General features: G+C 32.3%; 1 protein-coding gene across 1 annotated transcript; it reads right to left on the bottom strand.

Moving 5' to 3' along the window:
- Nucleotides 1-13,492: 13,492 nt before the first annotated feature.
- On the bottom strand, nt 13,493-16,301 carry LOC123697471. The gene is made up of 2 exons (XM_045643997.1): nt 15,557-16,301; nt 13,493-14,834 (listed from the first exon to the last, which is right to left on the bottom strand). The coding sequence occupies exon 2, from the start codon at nt 14,826-14,828 to the stop codon at nt 13,677-13,679; it is 1,152 nt and encodes a 383-aa protein (XP_045499953.1). The 5' UTR covers nt 14,829-14,834; nt 15,557-16,301; the 3' UTR covers nt 13,493-13,676.
- Between the last annotated feature and the right edge of the window lie 3,690 nt (nt 16,302-19,991).

The following is a 19,991-nucleotide window of genomic DNA, read 5'->3' on the forward strand; positions in this document are numbered from 1 at the left end:
TTCTACATTCTCTACTTAGGTACTAGATACATACTTCAAATTTTATTAATCTTCATCGTGTGTATCAAGCGAATATTTAATAATAGGTACATTATATGAACTTGTATTTTATATCAAATATTGTTTCATGTTTTAAAAACCGACCTTGTATCGTAGAAAATGTGCGTAAATTCAACAACATATAGAAAGATAAATAAGAAAAAAATCATATCACTCGGGGAGTAATTATTTTTAAAAGATCAGAAAGTCGTTATTATTTTTATGAACCATAATTCTCTATGATATATCGCTAGAAGATACATTATTGTGTCCCGTCGCTTTTCTGTTACAACTTACAAGCTTGAAAATTTGAGTGCAGATTTGATTTATGTTCATCGCGAAGATAGTGTATTTTTTACTGAGTCTGCCTTATTATTTATATCTAACGAAGGTTTTTTCTTATTGTATAAACATTATATTTTGTTCTTTTTTTTGTGCAATTGAAGGACGAAGGTCTACTAGGTAGCATTATGTACTTTGCCAGCCCTATCCTAATCAATCGGTCCAAATGAATACGTACTAAACAAATTAAGACTTTTTTATTTTTACATTTTAAATGTTTTGTCTGTCAACATTAAAAAAAAGCAATCCTTGAAAGCATTGTTCAATTTAATACAATTTAACTTAATATTTTAATGATTACAAAGATGTTAGTTAGTGGGTACATATTGTTGTACGTTACAATAAAATTAATTCCTATAAAATATGAAATAGAAAACAGTAGTCCGTCTAAAGAGTACTACATATTTTGAACAATATTTCATATTATGAACAAAAGAACACTTTGATTTACGTGCTTTATATGTAAGGTTTAAGGGAATATTTCTTTCCTGTCATGACACGAAATAATATCACGAACAATAAGGCCCGACGTTTAGTTTTATAACATTTTTTCATAACATAATTTTTTGTTTCATATTTGAGCGAAGTAAATAATAAAATATTTTATTTGTACGCGTACCTAGTGTATTAGGCCATACAAAATACTTCTATAATAAACAATTGTTTCAAACAATAAATATTCTGTAACGAAAAGCGAAAAGGAAATATTCATAAGTGCGTATTCCAAAGACGTGAAATTCTGTTCAATAAATCTTCGTTTGCATATTATTTTCTTTGATGTTTTTCCAATTATTGTTGAATGTTGTTGACATTACAATATCAATAAGAATCAGTAAAACAAATTCTTCTTATATAACATGGAAAATGTTCGTGAAAGAGTGCACCTTTTTTCGTAGAGTTTCTGGAAAAATAAAAATGGTTTTTCGTAAATTTTTCAGTGCGCTTCGTACCTGTAAACAATATTATTTAAAACTGATGTTCCACCTGATGACCAAATATTCTATGATTGGGTCCAAGCTGGGGCAAGCGGCTAGTCAGAGAAAATTTTATATAGATTATGTACATTCGCGAATATTATATAATATCTAAACTTACTACCAGAAGCAACACAATCCCTTGGGAAAGAGTCTGTCATCTTAATATTAAAGGTTCTTAGGTAAGGAAGTTTTAGGTATTCATTTGGGACCTAGCAATAAGTGACAAGTGACGAGAGATTTGCACGCCAACCTTGGTATGCCTCCGGGCATTGTGTCAATCTTTATTTTAGGTTTAAATACATATAGCTAATTTTCTGTGTGTTTATTTGTCACTGATACCTTCTTAAGAATCTGTTTGTGAATTTGGATGGTTACGATGATGATGTAGATTTACAACTGGAACATGGGCAAAGACGCAGGCAAAATAGAACACTAAAATATGTTTAATTTAAATGTTTACTATTTGTATAAGTCGTTATTCTTGTTTAAGATGTTTATAAATTAGCTATCTTCAATTATCTTTCCGTAAAAGAACCTTTGATAATAATAAGCCTTTATGGTTGGCTCTTTTACACATAATGTATGCAATTACTGGTGCAGTGAGGCGAACATAGATAATGTAATTAACTTGGCTTAGGCTTTGTAGCCACAGGTGTTAAAGGCGTGCGTTTAAATGTATTACATAATATACCTATGTGTTTTTTTCCATAATATACCCATGAAATAATAACTAAGAAAAAGTTTAGTGATACCGATTTATGTGACAATAATAATTTACTTTTATAGTTTTATAGTAAATAAACAGGAATTTCTGTGAAGTAAGGTTTTTAAAGCTAAGAGAAAAAATATAAATAATATATAAGATACCTACCTAAGAATCTTAGGCTAAGATTCAACAAGATACCTATCATTCATTTAATTTATATATAAAATCATGAAAATATAAATCTGTTATTTTTGGACCTAATAACATATTTTGAGGCCTTTGAGACGTCTTGTCTAGTCTAGACGGAATATCATTAGTAACATATTTTTTGTAATTATTTTCAGTTGGATCTTTATTTTCGTACAACATTGATTTATTGAACATTTATACTATTCTTTGAATGATTACATGTTTACGCCTATTCAATCCAATGCAATTTATTTCTATTTATAGCAAGAGTATTCGATTAATATTACTTTAACAAAAGATGCTAATTAACGAACGCTATAGAAACTAATTAATAGAGGGAAAATCAATTACCACGTGTGCCTGTAGAAAATATAGGGTTTATTATAGTTGCTGTGCAGTTGAATAAAGATACACTTTGATATTATGTAGACTGTAGAGCTATATTTGTACGTAAGAGTAAGCTTTACTCTAAAGAACCATAGAAAACCATCTACAGCACTTCATAGGTATAAAATTTTATAATATAAATCGTGAAATAAGTAAATCATATAAATTTAATTTTTATAACAATTTCAAAAAGAGTATTCGGAACCAACCCACATTACTTTTTTTTGTCGTGTAAATTTTTTGGAACAGCGCACTTTTAGACCCTTTCAATTTTCAGTTGCGAGTAACCGACGCCCAAATTTTATTAATTCAAAAATTTTAATACGAAAAATTGAATATGTACGTAGGATACATAATATGCTTGATACTCTCGGAGATATCACAGATTAATAAGAATTGCATTCAATTAGTAAAAAGTTGAAATGTTTTATCTGTGTTAGGTATTGTTACGAAATATTATAATTAATATGTATGTACTAGTTAAAGTGAAATTTAGGACGCCTGATAGAAAAAAATAGCTTACACTCATAACAGTTAAAACTGAAGCGGCTTTGGATAACAGTTTCAATTCTCTTACGGAAGACAGTACGTAATCGTTATTCAGGAATATATTTATTAATATTATTAACGAAAGCGCAACTTACTTATGGCAATTATGTATACATGCTATGGTGTTAGTTGTTTGGAATTCAACAATAAAAATAATATTTTCTACTTCATAAAACGCAACTTTTTGAATAAACTTTATTTTTTAATTATTTTACATACTTACAAACTTACTTTCATAATATTAGTATGATATTTACAATTTACATACATATATTTTATAACCTAAAAAAACATAAGCATGCAAGTTTTTACATTATTCATGTATATCGACTGTGAGCATCTTGGCTCACTTATGTAGAGCGTTGGCATTAGAAGCTGGGGTCGCGTGATTAATTGCGCGTGGAGACAAATATCTTGGTCTAGTACTTGGGAATTAGTACAAGTACTGACCTATAAACTTGTATTGTAAGATGAGTCTATAAGGTAGCTTATGCGAAAAATAATCCGTTGTTCTGTAGCACTTGCTGAAAAGTAGGTTGTACAATAAAAATTCTTAAATCTTAGGTATATATTCAAGTACCGTTACTTTTTTATTAGGGAATAAATAAAACTAGAAAGAGTATCAATAATAGTTTATTATAGCCTTAACAATTATATATTATACACAATACACACCCTTAGAACAATTCTTTTGTGTGTTCGATTTTGCGAGTATTTTAATATACATAAGTATAACACAAACTAATACCATACTCGCTACAAGCTTTGGAAAAGACCAGTGGTGCACAAAATAATAAATGAATTTCATTTTAACTCTTTTTTTATATTTTTACACTAGCTTTACACAGGCGGCTTCAACCGTTGTCAAAGAAAAATCCGCACAGTTCCCGTTCTCGTGGGATTTCTGGGATAAAACCTATCCTATGTGTTAATGCAAGTTACTCTCTATATGTGTGCTAAATTTCATTGTAATCGGTTCAGTAGTATTCGCGTGAAAGAGTAACAAACATACATACATAAACATTCATCCATCCTCATAAACTTTCGCATTTATAATATAAGTTGTAGGTATACGTCGTATATTATTATTCTGTCTGTGATATTAGTAGGATAGGATTCAGAACAGTCTCTTCAACGTGGTATACGTAGCAAACGCTACGAAGGCCCATCCGGCTACTAATATTAATCCTCCGACAGATCGTGAAGTTAGACATCGATCTTCATTGCAAGCTTCATACCTATGAATATTTAAAAAATAAAAATTAAGAAATTGAATACAAACATAATACATTTTTTGATACATTTTTTTTTTTTGAAAGAACGGTAGGAATTTCACACACTGCAGCTATCGTCCTGTAACGGTTTTGGATGTCGAAATTGCGTTTAGGAAAGAAAAAACTGTTTTTAAAGAATAAAAAATATGAAAAGAGACTGTTTTTATTAAAATAATTAAATTTATAGAACTAATGATAGATGTTTATTAATGAACGAGTGCTTTATAAATTCGATTTATAAAAGAATGAAATTGTTGTTATTGATAATAAATTTTGATAGTTACGTTATTATGTAAAGTTAATTTTATGGAAATGAATTGTTTAGTCATTAGTTAAATTTGTCCATTATAGGCGCGACAATTAAGTCAAACATCGTTAAATATTTTAATAAATGATAACCAATTACTATTTAATAACACATTTTATATCAAAAAAACTACAAGATTATTTATCAACCCTTAACTGACTATAGAAATAAGACAGATTGCCCAGTTTCCATCAGCAAAAAATGCCTTTTTATGCGTCTCGAAAACGTGGTAAACGACGAAACGAAAAAACTCAATTTTCCTTTGTCCCACAATACAAAAGTATTCCGTAGCGTAAAACGAAATGCTATTTATGTTCTGTTAATGTCTTTTCTTCAAGCTAAGTCATTCAACTTCCTTGTATTTGTTATTTAGCTTAGTGGCTATAAGGAGAAACGTTAATTGTCTCGGTAATATTATTACTCCGAGGGCTTATGATAAATGAGCAAATAATTATTTGATTCACGCTCTATACGTTTCAAATGCGCCTCAATCAGGTTTCACAGGAATATATTCAATAGACTGATTAACTTGCAACAATCTTACTTCACACTATAAACTATTGCGTCGGATTTGCTCAGCATAAAAAATATTTAAAGTAGGTGACGTTTTGAAAAATGCATGCATTGTATGCATATTTGGATGTGACTTTTGTTTACACAAACATTATAGAAAACCCTACATTTTTAATATGGTATGCATAAAAAATATTTTTTATTCATGTTTCTACTAATATGAGGTATAATGAAAGCTCACCTTAAAAATGTGTAACTGATCATGACTCCGGTTGCCATGACAACGCCCACAAAAGCAACTGTTATGATCATCTGCAGAATCGCTCGGATAACTTCTTCTATTATTTTCAATGTTACCTTCACTAGTATATATGTTATTCTTATAAAACCATCCATTGATAATAATTCTTTAGCCATCTATAAAAACCTGAAACAATAATAAGTAAGTATTGAATATGTATGAAGAAATACAATTTACATATTGTAATGTCGTTGTAGAGAAAAAAAAGAGCATTTTTCGAACTCTTTCCGCCTCTTGCTCACGTCAATTATTTATTTTTGAATTATTTAGATTCTGCTTATAGCTTTATATAAATATACCTTATCTTACATATAAAATTCCCGTGTCACAATGTTAGTTACCATATATACTCCTCCAAAACGGCTGGACCGATTCTCATGAAATTTTCTGTGCATATCGGGTAGGTCCGAGAATCGGCTAACATCTATTTTTCATATCCCTAAGTGATAAGAGTAAGGCAGAAAAACGTTCCCGGCTTCCGGCTTGTTCCCAATGCAGCTTTTCTCCATTTTATATTTTTTACAACTACCTAAGTAATGAATATTTATATATAGGTACCTTATATCTAATATTATATACCTACCTTATACCTAGGGCTTCTTCACTGGAGTATAATTTAATAATACATAAAAACAAACAGTACACTGTCTAGGCAAGAAGGTCACTGAACATTTTAATTATTATTTCACTTATTGCCAATTAAACTATCATCAGGTAATTAACATTGAATAGTTTTCTAATTTCTATACAAATATTGTTCATGGTAATTATGTCAATTAGTAAAATAATAATATCATGTTTTTATTTCGTAAATAAAAGGTAAATAAAATAATATAAGTAGTGACAGCTGACTTATTTACCATAAATCATCATAGGTAAGTGATTTAAAAAAGAATGTATATAATAGGCAAAACGACAGCAAATCCTATTTTTTCATATTGCTCTACTAGCTGTGCCCCGCGGTTTTACACGCAGTGCTCCGCTCCTGTTGGTATCAGCGTGATGATATATAACTTAAAGTATTCCTCGATAAATGGGCTATCTAGCACAGAAATAATTAATCAAATCAGACCAGTACTTCCTGAGATGAGCGCGTTCAAACAAACATACTCTTCAGCTTTATAATATTAGTATAGATTTCACCTTTGTTTACGAAAAATATAAAGCCAACATATGTAGTTAGAAGATAGTATATTACACCATATCACACGATATAGTATATATAATTATGTTGACTTCGATCTCATGAAATGGAATTTCATTGTCAGTTCGTGCTTGATCAAAAATCTATACCAACTTTCAACCTCAATAATTTCTTAAAAAAAAACCATATCTTTTAAACCACAGTTTTAAACCGTAAAAAGGAGAACAAATTTCACTTTCGATTTGAAGTCATTTAATAACTATGAACAAAATCTAACATTTTTCAATAACTACAACCACATTACAGGGTAATGAAAATAAAGTGCATCTCAGTACATGTTACGAGAGTGTTCAGTGGGTCTGCAAATTGTAGTTGAACTGTATTTATGGTCTAATGGAGCTCACGGTACAATTCCTTGATATGTTATCTAATCTTAGACGATATTGAGGTTCTGCGGGATGACATATTTTTAAATTAGATAAGTGGTTTTATAGGTATTGAGTTTAGAAGGACTTATTTTCTTGAATTGTAGTACGTACAACTTGATATAATGACAGCTACTAATTACCAAAATAACTATACATTGGATAATGCAAGAAGGAATGCTATGCCGTGGCTTTACCTAAGAAATTGTTTATGGCATTCCAAGGTACGCTTATGTATATTATGTGAAAAGTTTATCGATTTATAATACTTAAGTGCCGAAATTTTCTAGATATAAAGTACAAAAACATGTCTTACAACATAAATTTCGCTATAAAATAAATCCGATTTGTAACCAATCAAATAACAGCAAACAAATCTTCATCAGGATAACCTAAAACTTGGAGATCCGAGGGATATTCAATAACTTATAATTTCAATTCAACAAAACTCAGTGTTGCCGACAATCCCGAACTTTATGATTTAAAATAATCGTCTAAGCATTGAAAGTTTTAAGTACGCAATTCAATCTTCTGAATCGTTGTTAAACTTCCTTTAATTGCCGTAATTACAAAATGACTAGTTAAAATGGAATATTAACTCCTTAATATGCTGCAGAGTCTCAATTTTTATGAGTTTCGAAGAACCTATTAGATCCACGTCTCCGTTATTAACATTAACTAGATTTATTGAAATATTATTCGAGACAAGCCCGCGAACATTGCTTCATTAATTTCAGAGATATTTCTTAAAGGCCTGTTCAATGGACTAAACATTGAAGATTATAATAATGAAGTCTTAAGATAGTATTCTAATAATTCATTCTTATTACACTTAACTGTTGCTTCTAAGTTTAAACTGAATATATTTTCACTTTTTAACCGACTTCAAAAAAAGGAGGAGGTTATCAATTCGGCCGGTATGTTTTTTTTTTATGTATGTAAACCGATTACTCCGAGGTTTCTGAACCGATTTACGTGATTCTTTTTTTGTTCGATGCGGGATGGTGTCGAATTGGTCCCATAAAATTTTTATTCGGATAGGCCCAGTAATTTTTTATTTTATGAGCATTTTTGTCTGTATTTGTAAATGTTGCTAGTGCAAGTTTGAAGTCGGTTGTTTTTAACGCAGTTATCACTTGTAATATTTTTAGTAGGATTTTTTACTTTTTCTAACACCGTTAATAGTATGTACCATTATTTTTAACCTTATATAATATTTCTGCATTAAATAGATATAATTAGAATTTAAATATGAACAAGGGAAAATAGAAGATGATTAACAAATGATGTCATTAACACCGCGTCGTCGTCAAATATAAAATAACAGAAAAATTACACACCTTTAGACATCTAAACATGTTTTTTATTATTTTAGATTGCCCATAAATATTTTTTTAGCAAATTGGACATACTTACTATATTTTTAGCAAAAAACTGATTACGTCTTATACCGATTGCCTATTATCGCACCATTCAACTTTATGTAATGGGTAATATTATGCGTAAGACCTTCTAGAAATATCTTCTCGTACGTTAAAACCTTATTAACGTTCCTTTATGTCGATATATTAAAATTTGATTTATCTTTCATCCGTGTCCTGTTTTTTTAACTATCGTTTATTATTTTCCCTCGATCAATATTTTTTTTTAGATTATAAACATCTTGTTGCACTGAAAGAAATCTCTATCGGATTGAAAACTCAAGTCAAGAACTTTACAATAAAGGTATTTATTCACAAAGTGCATTTAAAAAAAGAGGTGAAATACGAGACTTTAGTGATCGTTAAAATACTAGACGTCTCTAGAATACACTATCTTATTGCATTGTAATGAAATGAACCTTATTTAGTTGTTCACAAGATCCAAATTGGTTTCATCTTAAATTTTAAACGTCTGATCAATATTTCACGAAATTGTGTTATTAATTGCTTAATAGGACTTTACACAGTATTGGCATCGTCACTCAATGTTGTGGGTATATTAAGATCTGGTGTATAATCAAGACGCTATAAAATAGCTTCAGACAGGACTTAATTTGCCGGAAGGGTGGGATTAGATGCTGGATTAGCATTTAATGAGTATTTAAGGAGCTGTATTTAAGATGAACTCTAGTCATGCACATAAATTGCGCGGGAAAGATTTTACCCGGCAGATTTTTTTCATTAGTTTTTCAATTATATGATACCTATAGATTATAAGATACTTCAGTTAATCATACATTAAGCTTAAATGCACAGAAAATGAAATATTGAAGAACGGAAGCATTAACTGTTATGCTTCTTTCTTTAACGATCAAGAAGGAATAGTTTATAATCAAAGTTTATTTAAATAAATTATGCTATACGTCGTTTATACCGTATTTTTGTTGCCATTTATTCATATTACTAGCTTCCGCCCGCGACTCCGTCCGCGCGGATGTCGGTCTTCGCGTGGATGGTTTATTTCTCCATTTTGAGTAGGTACCTCTGACAATAAAATCTTATAAATATCTCTTGGACCCAATTCCCAAATACGGCTAGGCCTATAATAATACGCAACGTTGTGTTCGCGGTTCTACGGAACAACGTCTATGGATAAAACTGAAAAATTAAGATTAATTTTTTTCTACGTATTTTTCCAGGATAAAAAGTATCCTATTTTACGCCCAGGATAATAAGGTATAATTATACCAAGTTTCATCGAAATCGAACCGCTAGTTTTCACGTGATGCCTTCACATACATACAGACAGACAGACAGACAGACAGACAAAAATTTTTTTAATCACATATTTGGGTTTGGTATCGATCCAGTAACACCCCCTGCTATTTATTTTTTCATTATTTTCAATGTACAGAATTGACCCTTCTACAGATTTATTATACTTATGTATAGATGATACCTACTCCATAATAAATCTCAGTGTTTTCAATTTATTCCATTTCATATTGTTTAAAACATCCGTTATTATCACAGCCGTTATTCCAAAATGAATAACCGAGAACTATAACATTAATAGATATTGATCGTGATAATCCTACAGCTGATATTATAAATAAAAAATCTACATGATATTATGTAATGTTATGTTTTTATAAATTTTTAATTATTTTTATCAGAAAACTACTAAATCAATAATTATTTTTTACAAAATCTCGGACGAAGTCACCAGTTTCAACCAGTAATTAATGCTTTAAGAATTTAGCAACAGCTAATAAATCACATTTTCAAAGCTATCTCTACGTGATACATGATACTAGAACAGACAGATAGGCTCAGACATTTTCATCTAAAATTCTTTCTGTTTTCAGATACAGAATTTCTAGGTCATGTATCGCTTTCGTTGAGATTCAAAGCTGCTTATTCAGTGCTCTAACTATCCCAACATGAAGATAACTACATGTAGCTATAATAATTAAAGGCCTACAAACGCTTGCTGTAAACAGAGGCATAAATCTCCTTTCAAGTGGTGTCCCATATATTACTAATGGGCCTTAATGAATTAAGTAAAATATATTCGTAAGGAAGAGAGTTTCTAAGATAGTTGAGTGTATAGAAATGGAGGTGATCCTTAAGATATTTTTCTATAAATATAAATTATAATAGTGTCTCGGCTAAGTCCCGTAAGTATTTATTCAACCCTATCCTAATTGCGAATATACGTGTCAAGTTTTTAACATAAGGTAAAGGTTTGCTTCTACTGCTCTTATAAAAAACCCCCTCGAATTTCTCAACTAAGTATGAACTAGCGCGCAAGAGCAACTTTTGTCTCCACAACTATTTTGTCTCTCCTATCAACTCTATGGGCGAGTAAGAAAGTGCGCGCACGTAGCGAGTAGCGACGCAACTCCCCATAGACTTGATGGGAGAGACAATATAGTTGCGGAGAGAAAAGTTGCTCTTACGCGCTAGCTCTTAAAGTACACCATTTTAAATGTATTATTTAGTTATAATATAAAGGTAAGTTCTCTGAATCAACTATATAATTCTAGTTCAAGATGAATCCAAAGAAAACATATCGTAGCTGCTACTAAATTGCTACGACGTAGCACGTCTAGGTCTATTCTTCAATAAATAACTTGATGAAAAAAGTCTGCTATAGATGACATTTTATAATGACAATTATGTCAACAACAGCTGTTTATATTAGTTGTTTTTGACGTTTTACTAACGTAAGGGACTAGAATGTTTTCAATAGTGATTGTGGATGGCTAGATTTCGTAATGGTCTTGGTAATGGTTATTTTCTTATGCTCCGATTAAATATAATCTCTGAATAGTTTTATATAGATGAGGTATCGTATATATACGATGAAAAAAAATGAAGTTGTGGTAAGTATAGTATAAGATGAAATATCTTAACTTGGAGGAGCAAAATTATTATTTTTTTAAATAATAATTCTACGGATCGATTTGACCGTTATTTTCATAAAACCAAAGATGAAATGGTCTGTATAAATTAAAAAATAATTGATGCAGTCTGGTCGTAATACTATATTTTCATTCATATTAAGGTTTCATTTTGAATGAAACTTATTTTGCAAATAAAGTAGTTACAAAATACTGTCATATTTAAATTCATCATAATCGGTTAACAAGGGTTGAATTTTAATCTATAAGTTCAACAAACAAAAGATTTAATGTTTAAGTATGTAAAAATAATATATGGAAATTAAATTTGAATACTTTGAATTAAGTACCTAGGTACATTAAATTATATTTATAGTTCTATGAAATTTGAAATTTCAAATAATAGAGTTTAAACAGCTTTTAATGGTTAACCCTCATGCAAATATCACAAGCCTAGATATGAATATTCATAAATATACAAATCTTTGGACAAACCTTCATTTGTGTAAATATCATTTGCAATTCAGGTTTCGTTTGAGAAAAGGTAATGTTATAATTCTCTGTGAACATTTAGTGATATGAATTTTATATTATTTTAGATAAAAACAGTGTGCCTTCATAAAATAATGCCTTTGAAATTAATTATATCTACTAATTTATATCCTCATTTACGCTTAGTAGTATTGTAAAAAATTATCTGAAAAGGTCGTGTTTAATTATACACCCGTATACAATATCCTTCTTTAAAAGGATTACATATTCATATCATATATTTTAGGAAGATTTTAGGTTATGCGAATCAAGGCTCCCAATTCAAATTCAGCGCTTAAGGTATAAGAAAGAAATTGCTTATTTTAATATTCCAAACAGACGTTACGGTTTTATTTATTTACTAATATTAGGTTCAAGTAAAATTCTATTTATTTTGTAACAGACTCGTCTTCGTTTTGGTTCTAGACTTAGCCCATGATTTTGCATTCTAAATTGTATCAAAGGAATGAAAGTAGACTTACTCAAACCTGATTCTTCGTATATTTTTACGACGTATTCTCGTATATTATTTAGAAAGAAAGAAAGAAACATTTATTTACCACGGACAGCACAAAACACACACACACATACACACATAGACATAAAACATAAAACCGTAAAAGTCAATAACTGCGTTAAAAACAACCGACTTCAAACTTGCACTTGCAACATTTACAAATACAGACAAAAATGCACATAAAATAAAAACTACTGGGCCTATCCGAATAAAATTTTTATGGGACCAATTCGACACCATCCCGAATCGAATAAAAAAAGAATCACGTATATCTGTTCAGAAACCTCGGAGTAATCGGTGTACATACATAAAAAAACATACCGACCGAATTGATAACCTCCTCCTTTTTTTTGAAGTCGGTTAAAAAGTTAAATAAGAAACGTACAGTGTACACGTTCATTTACGTATACGTACTTATAAGTTATATAGGTGTGCGGTGCGTTCTCATAATATCGTCGCAGGAAAGGCAAATTTACTGAAGCTCCAAATGGCCATTTCGAGAAAAAGCCGTTTTAATTTTTTTTTTTTCGTTTTTAATTCATAACTTTTTTCCCCGCACACGAATTTCGATGACGTCAAGGTAAACTTTTATTAATTTGTCATTTTCTATGTCCAGAAGTACAAATTATAATAATTGGACTGCTGGTTTGTGATATAGTGGCGCTTAAGTAAAAATGACTTCAATTTACAGTAAAGCAAAATTTCTTAACCGCCATTTGATTCAAATATTTATAGCAATCAAAATTACTTATAACTCTTACGTATATATTTTGGAAAACGACAAATTTTCTGGAACTATATCAATAATGTTATGTTCGTAATCTTAAATTACTGAAAGGACTTTTACAAGTCTGGTTTCATCGTGTTAAAACAACTTAAAAAGTGATCGGCTCATTATGTTGAATCAGTAAAAATCCTTAGAGGTAGGTTATTGTTATAGTTTTTTCGAGTAAAAAGACGTAAGGGATAATTTATTTTATCTAATCACACCTTTAACTACTTATAACTTCAGTTAATACACAATACATAAATACTGTAGTGCCGAAAATTAAAGTTACTTGAACCATAAATAATAACGTATACTCCATTACTAATGTGTAAGAGTAAAGTCTTAATTGCTTATGATTATGAAAATTCCTATCTTTTTTTTAATAAATAATCTTACGTAAATTATTAGTCTGGCATTGAGATGGGCTTGAGCTGGGCTGCCTCCTCTGATTAGCAAAATCTTCATTATCTGACAAAAAGTCTACGTACTTCTCTCTTGTTTGTTGTCTCAACCGCTTAATTTTTATGTAATCATCACGATCATTTTTTGTAACATTTTCATGCTTCTCTTGGTTACCTTTATCATTGTCAGTTCTTATCTCTTCTTTTTCATCTCCACTTATCTTACTACCCAAATTGACGTTTTTGCTTATATGCGATTCATTTTGCACCGATTCATTTATTTCAGGTATTTTCTTATCATTACAAATCTCTCCTTCATAGCTTTTTTGGTCTTCCTGTATATTCATTCCTATGTTAGTAAAATTAATTTCAGCGGATACTTTTTCATTTTCCTGTAAATTAATATCTATTTCTTTGAAATCTTTCATGTATTTAAAATCTATGTCATTGTTGTGCTCCATGTTGTTTCGAAGACATAACAATATGCCATCGGTAGCATCATTTTCAGATTCTATATTTTCATTAGTAAATTTTACAATTTCTCCTTTGCTTTCTTCTGTCTCAAAAAACTGCTTGCTATCACATCGCTTCAGTATGCTGTCTGGTACTATCTCAGGTGTTTCAGTGTTGTAATCTTCCATTATAATTTTACTGTCTGTCAGTTCAAGTTGTTTAGATTCAATTTGTACAAATTTTGATCCTGTGTTCATCTCTTCAAAGTGTTCTCGTCGGATTTGTTCACAAGCCTCCTCAATTTCGTGTTGTCGTTCAATTTCTCTGAAAATGTCTAATTCTTTTTGTATTACTTTTTCTGTAAGATTTTGTTCCTGGTATGGTTCTCTTATGTCATCTGTCAAATCGCAAACTGTTAAATCAATGGATGGTGATTCAGCTTCTGTATTTTCACTGCGCATAACAACTGGTTTTGATATCAATAGCTTCTTGTTCAAGTTTTTTGATTTGTACTTCTGTGTTTCTTTTTTAGGTGTTTTAAATATCAGTCTTTTAACTACTGCTGGCTTTGAGACTGTTTCCATCAGTGGTGTATTTGATGTTCCAGCTACAGGTTCCTGTTCATCCTTCAGTCTTGCTGCGTACCTTTTGTAAAAACTCTGTTTCTTACTTTCCATTATGAGCTGAAAATATAGAAAGGAATAGTAAGTCTCATGTAAATTAAAAAAAAAAAACGTTTAGTATACCAGTTTTTAATATTATAATATAAAGAATGCCCATTCTTGTATTAGACACCTTCCTTGAAGACTGGCCGGATTGTTCACTAGATCATAAAGAGTGGATGAATTTTGGGGAGACCTTTGCCCAGCCGTGGGATATTATAGGTTAAAAAATAAGTCTTGACCACAATTTTGCCCAAAGGAATCAACTGAGGTCGGCATGTGGTTGTCCACACGGTCAGTTTTGTAAATGGGGTGGTACTACTTCTCGGCCGACACCACGAGGTAACAAGCCAGTCTCGACCAAAACCAACATTATACACTCTTCAAAAAAAAAAGGTATCTAGAGATTTAATATGAGAGAGTGCAAGTTTCATAATAATCGGTTAAGTAAATAATTTATACTAGGTATATTACTCAAGCTAGATCGCTTCGCCCGTGGTACATATTTTGCAATAAAAGGAAGCCTATGTCCTTTCTCGGGTATCGAAATATCTCCATACCAAATTTCATGCAAATTGGTTCAGTAGTTTAAGCGTGATTGAGTAACAGACAGACAGACAGAGTTACTTTCGCATTTATAATATTAGTATGGATTTAGGTACTTACCAAAGCTGACTTTACTAATAATTATTGCTTCTTATGTAAATTATTATAATTTTTATACTAATAAATAGCTAACTTACCGATTGAGGAGTCCGTTATTGCATTATTATCATTTATCACCAATATTCCCTTATTTTCTCGATCTATTTGAGCGGCAACAAATACCGACACACGTGTACCTACTCTCAGTGGCTCTGTCGAGCAGACTGACTGATACGCGGCGTACGCGCGGGTTATAATCAGGTTTTGCAGTATTGCAGCTCCATATTTTTTACTTTAGCGACGTAAATGACGTATTGACCAGCTTTCAATTTTACTTCTATTACTTTTGCTAAAATATTACTTCATAGTAAAGATACTGAAAGTCAAAAACTTGCTCAATAACAGTAAGGCAAAATTACTTATACGCCATTTCCGGCATAAAAATCGAAAGACTAATTTTCTTACAAGCCTTACTTATTATAAATACTTCAATTCAAAATTACTTATACCAACTTTTATGTTTGTATCGAGTAGTCCAAAAATGCTTATAAACTATTAGCTTTTAAATTGCCGGATGCCAAATTTACTTAAAATTTACTTGTAATTTATTGCAGGAAAACAAAATTACATAAGTGACAGGCACGAATAAAATGCCAAAAAAGTGTCGCTTAAGGACTCTGTCTGATGAAAACTCCCCTTTTTTCCATTTACTGAAACGCCAAAATAGTGCTCGTATCTCCGTGGAACCCAGACTGATCGACGCAGAAAAAAACGCTGATTCCGAATATCTATATAACTCAATATGCCTATTTTGGCGCTTCAGTAATTTTGCCTTTCTTGCGACGATATGTAAATGATGATGAGATCTCCATTATTTTATGGAATGAGACGAAACCGACACTTAAATTTTACATTCTATTGGCTTTTTTGATATAGAAGTTTACATACAAAGTATTAAATATGTTTGATGTACCAAAAGTAGACCTTAAAATCAGTATTGTCAAATTAATTACGTTTTAGATAATTTCAGCACCTTTTTAAATGACCAATTCGCCTTCAATTATATTATGATATCGTACAATTGAATTACCACAAGTCTGAAGTATTTCAAGTATAAAATCGAAATCTACCTTTATCCTACAAAGTATAATATCGTAAAAATCGGGACATACCCATTCTGCGGACGAAGTCACTGGCTCAACTAGTATATATAATTAAGTATAATATACAGAGATAAAGCGTAAAGCTGTCTATTATCCCAGGGGGTAATAAAAGGAATGTTCACACAGCAGGCGCAGCGGTGTCCCGGGGCGCCCGGGATTATGTTTTCACCCTTTAGTAACTGATTTCATGTTTAAAAATTTTGATTTTTCAGATATTTAGCAGAGATTATAGATTTATTTAGCATATTAAACCTTTGTTCGACGGATTTTCGGCAGTGATGTTTCGTACCTCAGGCACGATTCTCGATGGAGATAAGAAAAAGTATGGAAATATAAACCAACACGTAAAAGCAATTAAATTATGCTTTGGTTACTACGAGTCTTAGATTCAAATATATCTTGTATCTATTTTAGTATTTTCGCTATATATTTATTTGTGTTTGTACATTTACTTTTACATTATTTGTTAGCGTAGTTGTAATAAAATAATTTATTAAAAAATGAGGTTGTTTTATTATATTAATCAGTAATACAAAATATAAAATGGATGTTGGTGGTTTGGGTAGGAGACAGTTAGAGAGTAATAAATAATAATAGGTAATAGGTAGATATTACCATTTTTATAATAGTATATTATTTAGAGTAACTGCTTGAGAATGTTTCGCCCTATAATAATAATAATAATAACATCGCCCACGGTTGGAATATCTATTGTCTACGTGACAATAGATATTCCACCCGTGCAATCAGTCAACCCGCAGGACACCTTGTGGCGGGGTGTCGGGGAGTAGCGACCCCGCGGGAACCGAGTGCTCCCGGGGGAGGCCCCTGTCTTCATCTCCGGCTTGCCTTCACCGGCCGGTCGGAGTGAAGCCTGACGAGGACAGGACCCCCACCTCTGGCTTGCCTTAACCGGCCGGCCAGAGTGGAGTCGCGAGAGCTTTTAGCTCGAAGGGTGGATGCGAAGCGTAAGTGGCGAGTGGGCTCGTGATGCTGGACCCTCAGGGAGCGCGTGATCGGAGTTTAAAGTCCAGGGACGCCTCTCCACCCTTAGCTGCTCACAATATGTTGCCCCCTTGTCGCACTATTGCAGCGACTTGTTTCGGGGGCCCATACAGTGAGAGGGCGAGTCACCACCTGCCAACAATTTTTTGCTATATTTTAGTAGAAAGGCAGGTGCCATAGTCTTCCATAGTCCTAAATTCCGGTCCATTAACATCCCTTTCCATAGCCCAGTTTATTTTGTTTCCTTATCTTGCAATAGTCCTACATCGGCCGCGGACTGCCCAGGGCTGTATCTCTATAGTGCAGTCATGGGCAGGCTGCGGCTGGTGTCCCACAACACAGTAAAGTTCTCTAAAGGGCCTCTGCGTGTTGGATCCGTGTCCCCACGTAAGCCTTCCAAAGGACCGGGTACCTTCCTTATGATGGTACCCGAGTATTATGGAATGAGATACACATAATAATAATATTTTAATTACAGATATTTCATCCATATTTGTGTTAGTATACATTAATCTTAGAAACTATGTTAGTAATACGATTATAAAATTAAATTCCATACAAATTAAATTCAAACACAGATTAAAACCATTAAATATTATTCAAATTATCCATTATCCAATTATACTTATTGCATACAATGTAAATTTGCCCACCGCTTAAGGAATGGTCCGTCTACTTTCTCAATTAATGTCTTCAGAATACCATTGGAACTCTCACGCATTCTCCTCATCATAGATGCTGCCCTTTTCCTCATTATCGCGAAAAAATCGTCGGTCTGGCAATTGGCAAACATCTGAGACGCGCTACAGAAGCGTGGAAGCCCCAACAGTACTCTGAAGCCATTGTTATATTGTACACGTAGGACATTGTAAGCCCGCCGCGTAAAAGATAGCCACAGGCTGCAAGTATAAAATGTTTGGCAGTACGCCTTAAATAAAGTTATTTTAGCCTGTGGCGAGCAACGAGCAAATTTTCGTGCGAGCATATTGCAGCGGACTGCCAATGCCCTACGCTCCCTCTCAATATCTTGTATATCATTCATATCTTCTGTCACAATATGCCCTAGATATTTAAACTCTCCTACTTGTTTAAGAGGACTGCCATTAATATACACAGGTGGTATGTCATGTACAGGGACTCCCTTACTTTTAAACACAAGAAGTTCGCATTTTTTTACATTATATTCTAGACCGTGCGAAGCTGCATATGACTCACAAATTTTAATGAGCTGCCTGAGAGCACCAATTGATGGACTCAGCAAGACCATATCATCCGCGTAACTAAGATTATTTATAGTTAGTCCATCGATAGAACACCCGATACCAGTCTTGCTGAGTTCATCAATCAGCTGGTTCACATATATGTTAAAAAGTGTCGTAGACGTCAGGCCGCCCTGTCTAAGGCCGCACTCTAACACATATCTATCAGAATACTCCCCCGCCCATCTGACTGAGTTAAACTGGTTGTTATACCAATATTGCAACACTCTAACAATCTCAAAAGGAACTTCAAGGTATCTTAGTTTTTCCCATAGCTTTTCGTAAGAAACACGATCGTAAGCCTTAGACAGATCAAGAAAAGCTGCGTAAACAGGTGTCTTCCTGTCTGTGTAATATTTCACAGTCTGTTTTAATGTTAATATAGCATGTTCTGTGGAAAGGCCGTGCCTAAACCCAAACTGCGCATCGTTAAAGTTTACACATTTTTGGAGGCGTCGATCGAGCAAGCAGTCAAAAACTTTGCCAAGAATCGCGGCTAGTGAGATTGGTCGGTAATTACCTTTATCTCCGATATCACCCGATTTGTTTTTAACTACTGGAACGACGACGCTCTCCATCATGTCTGCAGGTAGATAGGAATGACGGATACAAAAAGTATACAACATTGCTAGGACTCTGTAAATATGTTGACCCGCGTTTAAAAGGTGTTCTACGCATAAACCATCGTGCCCTGCTGCTTTACCTTTCGCTAGATTTTTTACAGCGAACTTAACATCATTGGCATTAAAAGATATTTCACTTTCTTTTATAGGTAGGCAAGCATGAGACATCCGCTGGGACGACGGTATATTTGGATGTACATGAAAATAATCTTTAAATATATTTGCTATACCTTTTGGCTCCGTCTCTCCATCGACACTCATAGGGAGGCCCGCCCTACAATTCAATTTGTTAGTGGCTTTCCAAAACTTCTTAAAATTTTTATTTTTATGCAAATCTGCTATAATATCCATTTTAACCTGATCGCTATTATTCTGATAGTATTTTAACTTATTTTTAAACTTACTTCGGCTCTTTCTCATATCTTTATAAATATTTCCACAGAAAGGCATGCCACACGCTTTCCAAAGCAAAAATTTACTGCG

Source organism: Colias croceus, chromosome 14, assembly GCF_905220415.1.
Source record: "Colias croceus chromosome 14, ilColCroc2.1".
In the NCBI taxonomy this organism is placed as follows: Eukaryota; Metazoa; Arthropoda; class Insecta; order Lepidoptera; family Pieridae; genus Colias; species Colias croceus.

Excerpts from the sequence above, each read along its gene's own strand:
- LOC123697471 (XM_045643997.1), bottom strand. The coding sequence starts at position 14,828 with ATGGAAAGTAAGAAACAGAGTTTTTACAAAAGGTACGCAGCAAGACTG.